At 45.6% G+C, this 10,496-nt stretch overlaps 1 protein-coding gene across 1 annotated transcript; it reads right to left on the bottom strand.

Moving 5' to 3' along the window:
- Positions 1-3,737: 3,737 nt before the first annotated feature.
- On the bottom strand, positions 3,738-9,991 carry LOC109751464 (beta-galactosidase 5). The gene is made up of 19 exons (XM_020310345.4): positions 9,453-9,991; positions 8,937-9,032; positions 8,721-8,833; positions 8,472-8,538; positions 8,282-8,374; positions 7,846-7,989; positions 7,414-7,502; positions 7,160-7,265; positions 6,959-7,046; positions 6,679-6,797; positions 6,429-6,590; positions 6,136-6,314; positions 5,826-5,935; positions 5,627-5,736; positions 5,432-5,542; positions 5,229-5,342; positions 4,941-5,143; positions 4,406-4,742; positions 3,738-4,271 (listed from the first exon to the last, which is right to left on the bottom strand). Exons 1-19 carry the CDS (start codon positions 9,636-9,638, stop codon positions 4,152-4,154), a joined length of 2,547 nt encoding a protein of 848 aa, XP_020165934.1. The 5' UTR covers positions 9,639-9,991; the 3' UTR covers positions 3,738-4,151.
- Between the last annotated feature and the right edge of the window lie 505 nt (positions 9,992-10,496).

A 10,496-nucleotide genomic window follows, 5' to 3' on the forward strand; every position in this document is an offset into this window, starting at 1 on the left:
TTATTTTGCTCTGTATGTAGTCACTTGTTAGAATCTCTAAAAAGACTTATATTTGGGAATCGAGGGAGTAGTGCGTCAGTGCACTGGAATAGAATACCTCAAGCGTCCAAGGCTTAGGCAGTGGATTCCGAAGATTTGGTCAAGTTACCCTATGAAGAGAAAATGCTTGTCTCTTGTGCACACGCCTTGTTTGACCGACGAGTGTCATGTAAATGCCTAACTTTCAAGTTGATCGTCATTAGTGGCTAAAAAATAGTCCACACTTGATGTTCGAGTCATCTTTAAAATTATGAGTGAGTAGTGATGTTTGATTGCGACCAGTTAATCTTACTCAAGGCCCTACTTAGTCCTATACCAAACCTATAAGTGGCAAATCATCAAGGTCAAGTGAAGCAACCAACTATGGTCAAACAAGTGAATGGAGGAAAAAGAATAAGACTAAGAAATAGTTAATGGAAAAGAGGCCCAAGTCAATAAGGAAGCCCAAGAAAAGAAACCCACCTTGGTGGGATAGATGAGAGGGATTGGTCCACCATGAGCTATGGACTCACCCTCTCTCCTAGTCCATCATGGAATTAAGGATCAAAGATTACCTCCATTACCCCTCCCATCCGTGATTTCATTATCGTTTTGTATAAATCATTGTAGCTCTACCAAGAACTAGTGATATGTATTGCCATAAGACGACACCAAGTGCTATACTAATGTTTTTATTAGTTAATTCAGTGAAACTAATATTCCTACAATTTGGCCAACCATGTTCAGTAAGGCGGTCGGCCGTCCATACCCGGTTCTGAGTGATCAACCAGGCAAAGAACTTGCATTTTGGCGGTGCCCAGTTCTTCCAAATCGTGTTCTTGAAGCTAGAAGCCATGATGCCGCAAAACTGCGCCTTGTATGCAGTGGCCGCCGAATAATGCCCTGAGGTGGTGAGCTTGCAAGTGATGGTGTCGGGGTGGTTGTCTTGTAGTTGCACCTGGGTCACCAGAGTCCAAAGCGAGATGAATTCTTGGATGTGCGCCACTGTTAGGCCATTTGAGAACCGAATTTTGTCCACCCAAGCACCATTCTGAATTGCCTTCCTTACACTCCACCTTTTGCATCTGGAGATGTCAAAAATTAGTGGTGCAATGTGCTTAGGTCTAAGCTCATCAAGCCAGGCTGGCTCCCAGAAGCTCGCCTTGCTTGCGCCCATCTCCTATCATGACCTTCGTGAGGGCGTTAAAAAGGTCCATGTCCTCCTTGTCGCAAGGGTTCCCGGTGCCCACCCAAGGTCTTTTCGGCGCGATCCACTCAAGCCATGGCCACCTTAGGCGAAGTGCACGAGCAAACTTTGCAAGGTGAAGGATACCAAGGCCACCGAGGATCATGAGGCGGCACACGGAAGTCCAGTTAATTTTGCATTTGCCCCCAGAAACCTTGTCGGAACCCGCCCAAAGAAAGGCCCTCCGGATCTTGTCAATGGCTTGTAGAACCTCAGCCAGAATGACAAGCGTCATGATGTGGTAGATCACGATGGCAGTGAGGACCGACTTGACCAAGGCATTTCTGCCCGCGGGAGTGCAGTGTTTCCCCTGCCAAGGTGGTAACTTGCCGGCGACTTGGTCCTCGAGAAGTGGAACCTCTTTAACCGCCTAATCGACAAGGGAAGCCCAAGGTAGCGCAAGGGGAACGTTAAGCGCACCGCGGGCACGCTTTGCATGATGTCTTCAAGGTCGGTATGCGTTCATAGGGGTGAGTGTATGCGCGTGTATATGAGCGCTTGCGTGTGTACTGTGTTCGAAAAAATGATTTCTTCAAGGTCCGATCCTTCACACCGGATGGGTGCCACAAGGTTTTTTTTTTGGAAATTTGTAGCCAGTCCGGTCACCTCCCCAAAGCTTTCCAAGATAGTGGAGATGGTCCGGACGTCCTCCTTGATCGGTGCGACAAATATTGCCGCAATCGTCTGCATAAAGCGATGTCCGGAATTGCACCCCTCAACCACCCAAGTTACCAATCTATATCCCTTCATTAAACTGCGGCAGCCGGCATCTGACAGTGCTGACAAAACTATATATCTGATGTATTACAAAACTATGCTGCATGCATCGATTGATGCAGAGGCCGACGGTCATCCTCCTTTTCAGAAAAAAAAATTGTCTAACTATCTGACATGCTGACAGCAGATGCACATGAAGATGTGGATACTTAAACATTGTAGCAGACGCACATGAAGATGTGGATACTTAAACATTACAGCAGATGCACATGAAGGTGTGGATACTTAACATTTATAGCTGCAGGAGCAGGGCTGCTAACCAGACGATACGACTGAGAGTCCGAGATCAATTGTTAACCATCTCCTATAGTAAACAAATGCATGAGACGAGGGCCTGAGCCAAAACCCACAAGTCCATGCCCTGTACCGCACGCACACACCGAGGAAAAGAACTCCGGAGATGAGACGGCGGACGGGCCGCGTCGGTGACCGCGAGCGGCCGCATCCCTCTGCCCGTCTGTGCGGCCGAGACTATTACAAAAGGACGGGGGAGCACATCGTCAAAGGGACTCCCTTTTACTACTATCATCGCGCCCGCTCTGCACTGCACCGGAGGTCCGCCCGCCCCGCCGCGGCACACCGTCTTTGCGTCTTTCGCTAGTCTAGATTTAGGGTTGGTTCTCCATGCTTTGCTTTACGGGTCGGACAGGCAAATCCTGCACGGCCGTACTGCGTTGCTCCTATCTTTCTTTCTTTCTTTCTTCCTTTCACCCCTTTGCGTTCTACTCCACTGCTCCCGTGTGTGTAGCATATAGGATGCTCTAGCGTTGAACGCATGGCATGATGGTCCTCTAAAAAGAAGAGGCATCCAACCCCAACCGCATGCATGATTGTGTTGGGTTGGGCGTGGTAGCTTCCGCGGGGTCCTTTTTCTTAATGAAAAAGAATAGAGGATTCGATCTCCCTTCGGAACCGGGGAACCGGATCCTCTAACTTAGAGAAGGAAAGTCAGGGACTGTTTGTTAGCAGGTTGTTTACTGTTGGTATTTACTATAGATAAAATTAATTTTATTTCATCGTCATTTTGTTTGTATGTAATTACTATAAATATACACAGTAGATCTGTAATTTGCAAATTCATTTAAGTCATTGTAGCCTTAATCATATAGAGAGAAAGAAGGCAAGTTAGGGTATTATAACTTCTCTTATGTATGTTAGAGGATCCAGATTCATACATACTTGCCTATCAATAACTCAGCTTCATTATTAGGTCCACCTCTATGGTTTCCAGGATAATGTTCTGTCGGTCATGGAGGCTCCATGATGGAGCTGTCTGGCACCGGACTCTGCAAAGATTATTACTAGCAAGGACCACTAGGCAGCCAGTCCACTGTCTTTAAGACTGAGACACCATTCATATTTGTTCAGACAGGAAACTGTCACGATGATTACTCTCTTCGTCCGAAATTACTTGTCGCTTCAGTTGATTACTCTCTTCATCCGGACTTACTAGTCGCTTCAGACAGGAAACTGTCATGTTGATAACTACCGCCCGAAATTATTTGTCGCAAAAATGGATGTATCTAGATGTATTTTAGTTCTACATACATTCATTTCTACAACAAGTAATTCGGGACGAAGGGAGTATTTACCATGTTTCCTGCCATTTGCTTTTTTTTTACATGACAATGAAATTTCCTTCAGATTTCAGGCTCGTCGAGCACAAAATCACCAGCAAAACACAACTCCAGAGCCAAGAGCAAGCGACCAGCAACATGTTCATGCTCACAGCATGCACAATTAAAAGCAAGTGTTTTCAAAAGGAAGGATACAGCATCTTCTCTTCTTCAAGAAAGATGACACAGCCAAAACATACCAAGCAAAAGAATGCATCAATCTTTTGCCTCTGCTCTCCCTACACTCCATCTAGGACCAACCGCAAATTACCAGTTGGTCGCTTTTGAACAATTCATGGAGATGCAGGGTAGAGCACGAACCCTAATCTGAATCGGAATATGCTAGAAATGACCTTCTAAATCCTCCAGCCACGTCTACATCGAGTCGGTAGTACTTTACAGTTGAACTCTCGTCTCCACATCACCTCCTGTGTGCTCGATCGGTCACGCACAAGGCCACGCCGTCATTAAATTAGTCTAGTTGAAGGAGTCGCCTATGTACCAGGAGAACACACAGCCTCGACCGCCACCCTCTTCATCACATTCGGGCAGGGGTCTCCACCGAAGTTGTCGGGGGAGATGGCGACGGCACATCTTTGTTTCCCAATGCATTTCTGTTCAAATCAGCACAAGAAAAATCAGCCAGTAGCATAACAATGTGAACATGAGCAGAGTTATATGTTTCCTTCAAGTTCCATGTGAGACAAAAATTCAAGTAGTCTGAAATTCCCGAAAATAATTAACTGACCTCAAGAACAGTCTGTGACTTTGTTGAATGACACTCCCCTTGCTCGAAACTTCCGCAAGTCCCAGAGGGCGTCCCGAAGCTTGCAAACTTGATGGCAGAAATAGACTGCCCAGGTGCGCATCTTAGATGCACCTTCGACCTGCGTAACTCAGGCTTAGCTTCCCCTGAGCTCTCAGTCTGCCAGTTCTTGATACTTGGATGAAACTCTGATACATCAGCACAGACACTTGAGACTGATCTCTTCACAAGGGAAATCTTCGAAGTATCCCCGCCAAGTTCCTCGAAAACAACTAACAGATTTCTAGATGGCTGCAACCAGGATTTTGGCACATGATACCTGAATATAACAGTTTGAATAATTTAGTCAATGCAGTAGCAACAATACTTTACTAACAAGGGCAAAAACCAAAAAATAATTGGAAGAGTTTTAATGGTAAGGAAGACAAGTATCAAGCAGTATGATTTTGGATACTAAAAAAAGATGAGGCAGCAGGCTGATTATCTCTAGTTCAAATGTTGTGGTAAATGGTCTTACCAACGTTGTGTCGGCTGACCGCAACCTGCTTGACATTTGGTTGCCCGGAATGACCCCGTGTAACTGTAATCTTTGCAGTCCCCAGTTGCATATGCTAATGAGTACCGTCCAATGCTTTGTCCATTTATCCAGATTTGTCCCTTACCCATGCTACCCATATCCAGAGCCAGCGGTTCATCACCACTTGGAGTATCAAAGTATGCCTATTAAAACAAGCAGTTGTAAGAGTGGGATTGAACATATTAAACCTCTAAAGGGCTCCTATCATAGATTGGTTTTTTTTCTTACCCTATACCATGCCAATGGCATTTGGTTTTGTGCTATCAGCGATCCTTGCATCCATTCAACTGAACTTGCACCTTCTAAGGAGTTCAGGTTCATCTGTTCACCTTTCAGACCAACCTAGAATGGATAAAGGTACATTTATTTACCTTCTTTCTTACTTAAAACACAAATTAGTCAACAAAGAAGTTACTAGATGCTGCACTCACCTGATAGGTCCATGTCTGCCAGGTCAGATCTCGCGAACCTTCGTCCAAACCATGAAGCACAACAGGACCATTGACACCAGTATTCCATGTCTCGTAATGAACCCCGATATTCTACAGGGACAAGAATAGTTCAGTCATATATGCAAGATTATTAGCTGTAAGTTTATAAATTCATGCAGTGATGAGGGAACGAACCGGTAGCCCACAAGCAACACTCAGCAGTGAAATTTTGTTAGTACCGGCACGAAGGTTAACATTGCCCTTGTATGAGATTCTTTTATCTTCCCTGGTTCCAGAAGCAGAACCTACACCAGAATAAAAATTATTTTATTCACTATTCAGTCTCCACAGCGCTGGTGTTGTATAGACAAGAGAGCAGTTTCAAGTGGAAAACCTTGTAGCTGTCCATTGATAAAGATATGCAAGGCATGGCCGGCAGATTGCACAGAGAGAGACAAAGGCTTGCCACCTTGTAGAAACTTCTCAGAGGGGCTTACATCCACACTACAATAATCATTTTAAGCATATTATGTTTCAGCGTGAAAGGATGCAGAGGCCAGGGTAATCCTCCTTTTCTAAAAAAAAGCATGAAAGACATGTCCCTCATTTTTCATAAACAGAAAACCGTAGGAAAGTTGTACAAACAGATGAAACTCCAATGAAGTTAGATATAGAGACCTGCAACTTATTAGTGTCGCAATTACCTGGTCATGTACCAAAGATAATCACTGGTGTCTCTCGTGACATTAAGCTGTTCCAGTAGACCACTTGTGGTGAGCAACGGAGCAGCTGCGAGTGAACCAACCTCCTCATCATACCTCTCCCACATCATTGAAGAGGCCCCATTGGACCACATTTGCATTTGAGATGTCTGAACACCAACCTGTGGAGATAATAACAGTTTGGACCAGCTAAACAAACTCCTCATATAATGGATTGAAATAATAAGACCTGAGAACGACATAATACCATCCGCATAAGCACAAGTGAAACTTACCGTTGCAGTGTTATAAACAACTGTTTTGCAATCAGGAAGGATGCTGATTGACCAAGGTGGAAGACTATAATGCTCATTGTCGAAGACAACTTTTGCATGAGAGTTAGAATTATAGTTTGCGAGAAAGGCTGCACAACCAGATGGAGATCGGTAGACATGGGCCTGAATTATAGGTTGTAAATGTAAGTGACAGATCAAGCCATATAGGATATATGCACTTCAGTGATGGGAAATGGTAATCAAGACAAACCTCTTGCATACTTCCAAGGGAAGTCACAGTTGGATCAACAGAAACCAATGCCGGCTCACATAACTTAATAGTTCTATGAAGTTCTTTAAGATGTCCATACTTCGGTTCTCTTGCAAGTCCTGGTTAGTAACAAAGCAGAGTTTGGGTAAGAATTATCTAGCCCATTTAGCAAAACTTCAATTCTTTATATGTCAAAAGTCACCGCTATGCTCAAAATAGACAAATAATAGATACAGATAGTGATCATACTGACAACAAAACTCTATATTTCTAAACTTACCATATTCATCAAGTGGGGCGTCATAATCATAGCTTGTGGTGATGAAGGGACCTCCAGCGGTGCGCCCAAAATTTGTTCCACCATGATACTTTGTGCAGAAAAAAAGCAATATACCACTGACCATGAATATCTCCTCTCAGGAAGCTTCAAGAAAACTTAATAATGGTAACAAGCATATATACAACTTATTTTCTGCCATACCATGTAGTAGTTGATAAAAGAGCCACCCTTCTGCACAAAGCGAGCAACAGCAAATGAAAGATCTTCAACTGGTCGTTTACGGATGGTCCCACCAAATTCGGTAAACCTACATTATTGTTCATATTAATGCAATTGTACAAAGAAACACTAAAATGAACAGAATCCGAACGATGAACATGTGAACTGCATCAATGAAAAATGTAGCTGTATATTTTTCACAGTAGATTGGATATTTCCCTTGAAAGATAACTTACCAACCAGTCCAAGCTTCAGTCCACATCGTAGGCTTGGAAGGTGAGTTCGGTGTAAATGCATCACAGTAGAAACCATTGCATGCGTTTATCTGTACAAAGGACAAGTTAAATGTAATTTGAACTACTAGGTCGACAAGAGAGACAGGATGTAGCATACAAACTGATTGGAATTGATTTGATTATAGTTGTAAAACGAATGTACTATATTCTGCATACAAACTGGAACCAGATATTTTGGAAACCTAAAACACTAAATGGAATGCCTTATGGATATAACCTGCACTGAGCTCACAGAAATAAACATGTGAACTTACATGACCAAAAAAGAAAGAAGAAAAAATACCCTTAAAAATCTAAGATGCCAAATAATCATCAATTTGCTACATTTGCGCCATGATCCTTTTAATTCGACATGGGACAAGATTAACATACCACTGGATCTGGTGCATCTTCCTGCTTGCACATCACCCACGGCACACCGGTGTCCAATCCCACGGCCATCTTTGCCGCCCAGTCACTGTATGACTTGCCAGCAGCCCCAAACTCTTTCTCTTCTGGCCCATACTCATTCTCAATCTGCACTCCAAATAACAACAGGCAACACCATGAGCAACCAGGGAAAATACGCAGATTAAGACAAACCATGTTGAGAAATGCTGAATCACTAATTTCAAGCAAGAATAGAAGGCGACAATAAGTAGAGCACTTGCAACAAATGAATGAGCAGTTTCGCGTGTCATGGAAGAAAATTTATTTATTTCAGCGTTATGTACAATGGCAAGTTGGCAACTATCTCAACATGCAGTAAACAACCATGCCATGTCAAAAAGATGCATTTAGCTCGAAGAGAATGTTTATACACACTTGCCTGAGAAAGGATAATAGGGCCACCTTGGGAAGCAAAGAGCTCCTCACTCTTCATCATGCCCACAATCTTCTCGGTGAACCCCTGCATTGCCGCCTGCAAAAACAAAACAAAGGGGCATTGCCACAAACCTAAGCAAAAGAAGACCTGCATCCCAGACAAGATCCAGAAATTGTGGAGGACTCCCACGGACCTTGAAAGGCTCGTTGTCCGTCCTGAAGCTGATGCCCGGAACATACTTCAGCCAGACCGGAAAGCCGCTGCATAAATTGCATGTGGACAGACACAAGTCACACAAGTCAAGTGACAAACGAAAGCAAATCACACGCATTCACCAAACTGGAAGCAGCAGCACAATGCCAGTAAATAATACGGACTAGTAGTCTATTTTCACTGTGGTGGTGATTTTTAGCAAGTGGTGGTAAGGAGTAAATATACGCACCCGAAATTCCACTCCCCGCAAATGTAGGGACCGATGCGGAGATGCACGAACAGCCCGGCCTTCTGGGCCGTCTTAATGAACCTGACCAAATCGTACCTCCCTTCGAAGTTGTACTGCAGCAAGCGAGAAAATTACCACTGGAATTCCACATCTCTTATAATAGCAGCTCACACTGAATGTCTGAATGGTAGGTGATGATAAGTGTGAGTGTAGTACGTTTCCGGGGGTTGGTTCGTGCCCGTTCCAGAAGACGTAGGTCTGGATCACGTCCAAGCCTCCGTCTTTCGCCTTCTGAATCAGCCCTTCCCACATCTGATGCATAGGGGTAGCGTCAATGGACAGTCAGTGCTCGGTCAATCAGCCAGAGATTCGGAAATATGTGAACAAAAATCTAGTAACAAGCTACAGCATTATTATTAGCGGTGCTGGGGAACCAAAATGCCCCAAAAATGGTCGCAGGAGCAAGCAAAACGAGCAGCATTTGGAGAAAATCTAGGAAAAGGGATCCGCAAGGATAGGGAGATGTCGATATCTGTCGCTTGAAAGCATTGAGCGCAAAGCAAAGAGGGGAAAACGTACGGGCAAGCAAGCGGCATTTCACTTTTCTTTCATGGCAGCTCTACCAAGCAAGAAACCGCGAACCGCGCCATTAAGCACCCAAGAAACTCCCGTGGAAAAAGTAAGAAAAGAAGAGGAAAAGGAGACGGTTTCCGAAGAAAGCAGCTGGGCTACCTCTTGGGTGCTCCGGGGGTAATGTATGGATCCGGAGAAGAGGATCCTCCTCTCGCCGCTGATGAGCACCGCCTTCCGGTCGTAGGTGACCGCGCCCTCCACTGCGGCCGCCAGCACGGACGCCGCCGCCGCCGCCGCCAAGACGGCCAGGCACAGCAGGGCCGCAGCCGCCCACCGCCGCGCCATCACTGTCCGGGAAGGTGGTGGGAGGGGACGGTGAGGAGGAGGAAGAAGAAGACACACGCGAGGACGGGCACACGCAAATGCGGCTGTGCCTTGCGTGGTCTTCACTGGTCTTCTTCCCTCCACCACCACCACGGACGGACCTGCTGCTCCTGGCTGGCCTGTGTTTTGTTGGTGGGTTTCTTGGATTCTAGGATTCCTTGGCGAGGTTCTTGGGAGGAGCGTCGGCCAGTGGGGGCAGCGGCTCACTGGAGCTTTTGGCCTATCGTGCTATTATAATCTCTCTCTCCTCTCCCTCGCTCGCACACCGAGCGAGTGAAACTGCTTGGACCGGAGAGATAGAAGACGGAGGGAGGGAAAGAAAAGAGAAGAGAAGAGTCCCACCCACCGTAGGCGTGTGGATGTGTGGGACAGCGGGGAGTAGTAGCACCAGCAATGGTACCGTACAAAGATGGCAGCTCATCATGCATGCCATGGTGGCCTCCCTCCTCCGTGTGTGATGGTGATGACCTAGATAGACGTGGCCAGCTCTGCCATGCTGAGCCACTGACATCGGGCTCGTCTTTCCGTCACAGAGCGAGTACACACTCTGTCTGTTTATTAAAAACATGATTACTGGCAACTAATTGTAAGCGCATTTTGAGTATAAGATACAGCCACGAGGCTGCAACGTACTGTAGTGCTGTGCTTGTGGATGTAGCTTAGGAGCTAAGCTTGGTTGCATGCAGTAATGGAGGCACCGGCCATGCCATGCTCGCGCGTTGAGTGTTTGGCAACGAAACCGAAACCCACTTTCGTCCCATTCCAACAAAAGAAAGTGGCGAGCGAAAGCACCACCGGCTCTGCTGCCTGTTACACAGA

This window comes from Aegilops tauschii, chromosome 4 (assembly GCF_002575655.3).
Source record: "Aegilops tauschii subsp. strangulata cultivar AL8/78 chromosome 4, Aet v6.0, whole genome shotgun sequence".
Classification (NCBI taxonomy): domain Eukaryota; kingdom Viridiplantae; phylum Streptophyta; class Magnoliopsida; order Poales; family Poaceae; genus Aegilops; species Aegilops tauschii.

Coding starts and splice junctions, on each gene's coding strand:
- LOC109751464 (XM_020310345.4), bottom strand. CDS start 9,638: ATGGCGCGGCGGTGGGCGGCTGCGGCCCTGCTGTGCCTGGCCGTCTTG. Junction 6,798..6,958: donor CGCCCCACTTGATGAATATG/GTAAGTTTAGAA, acceptor GTTACTAACCAG/GACTTGCAAGAGAACCGAAG. Junction 5,144..5,228: donor TGCCATTGGCATGGTATAGG/GTAAGAAAAAAA, acceptor TTGTTTTAATAG/GCATACTTTGATACTCCAAG.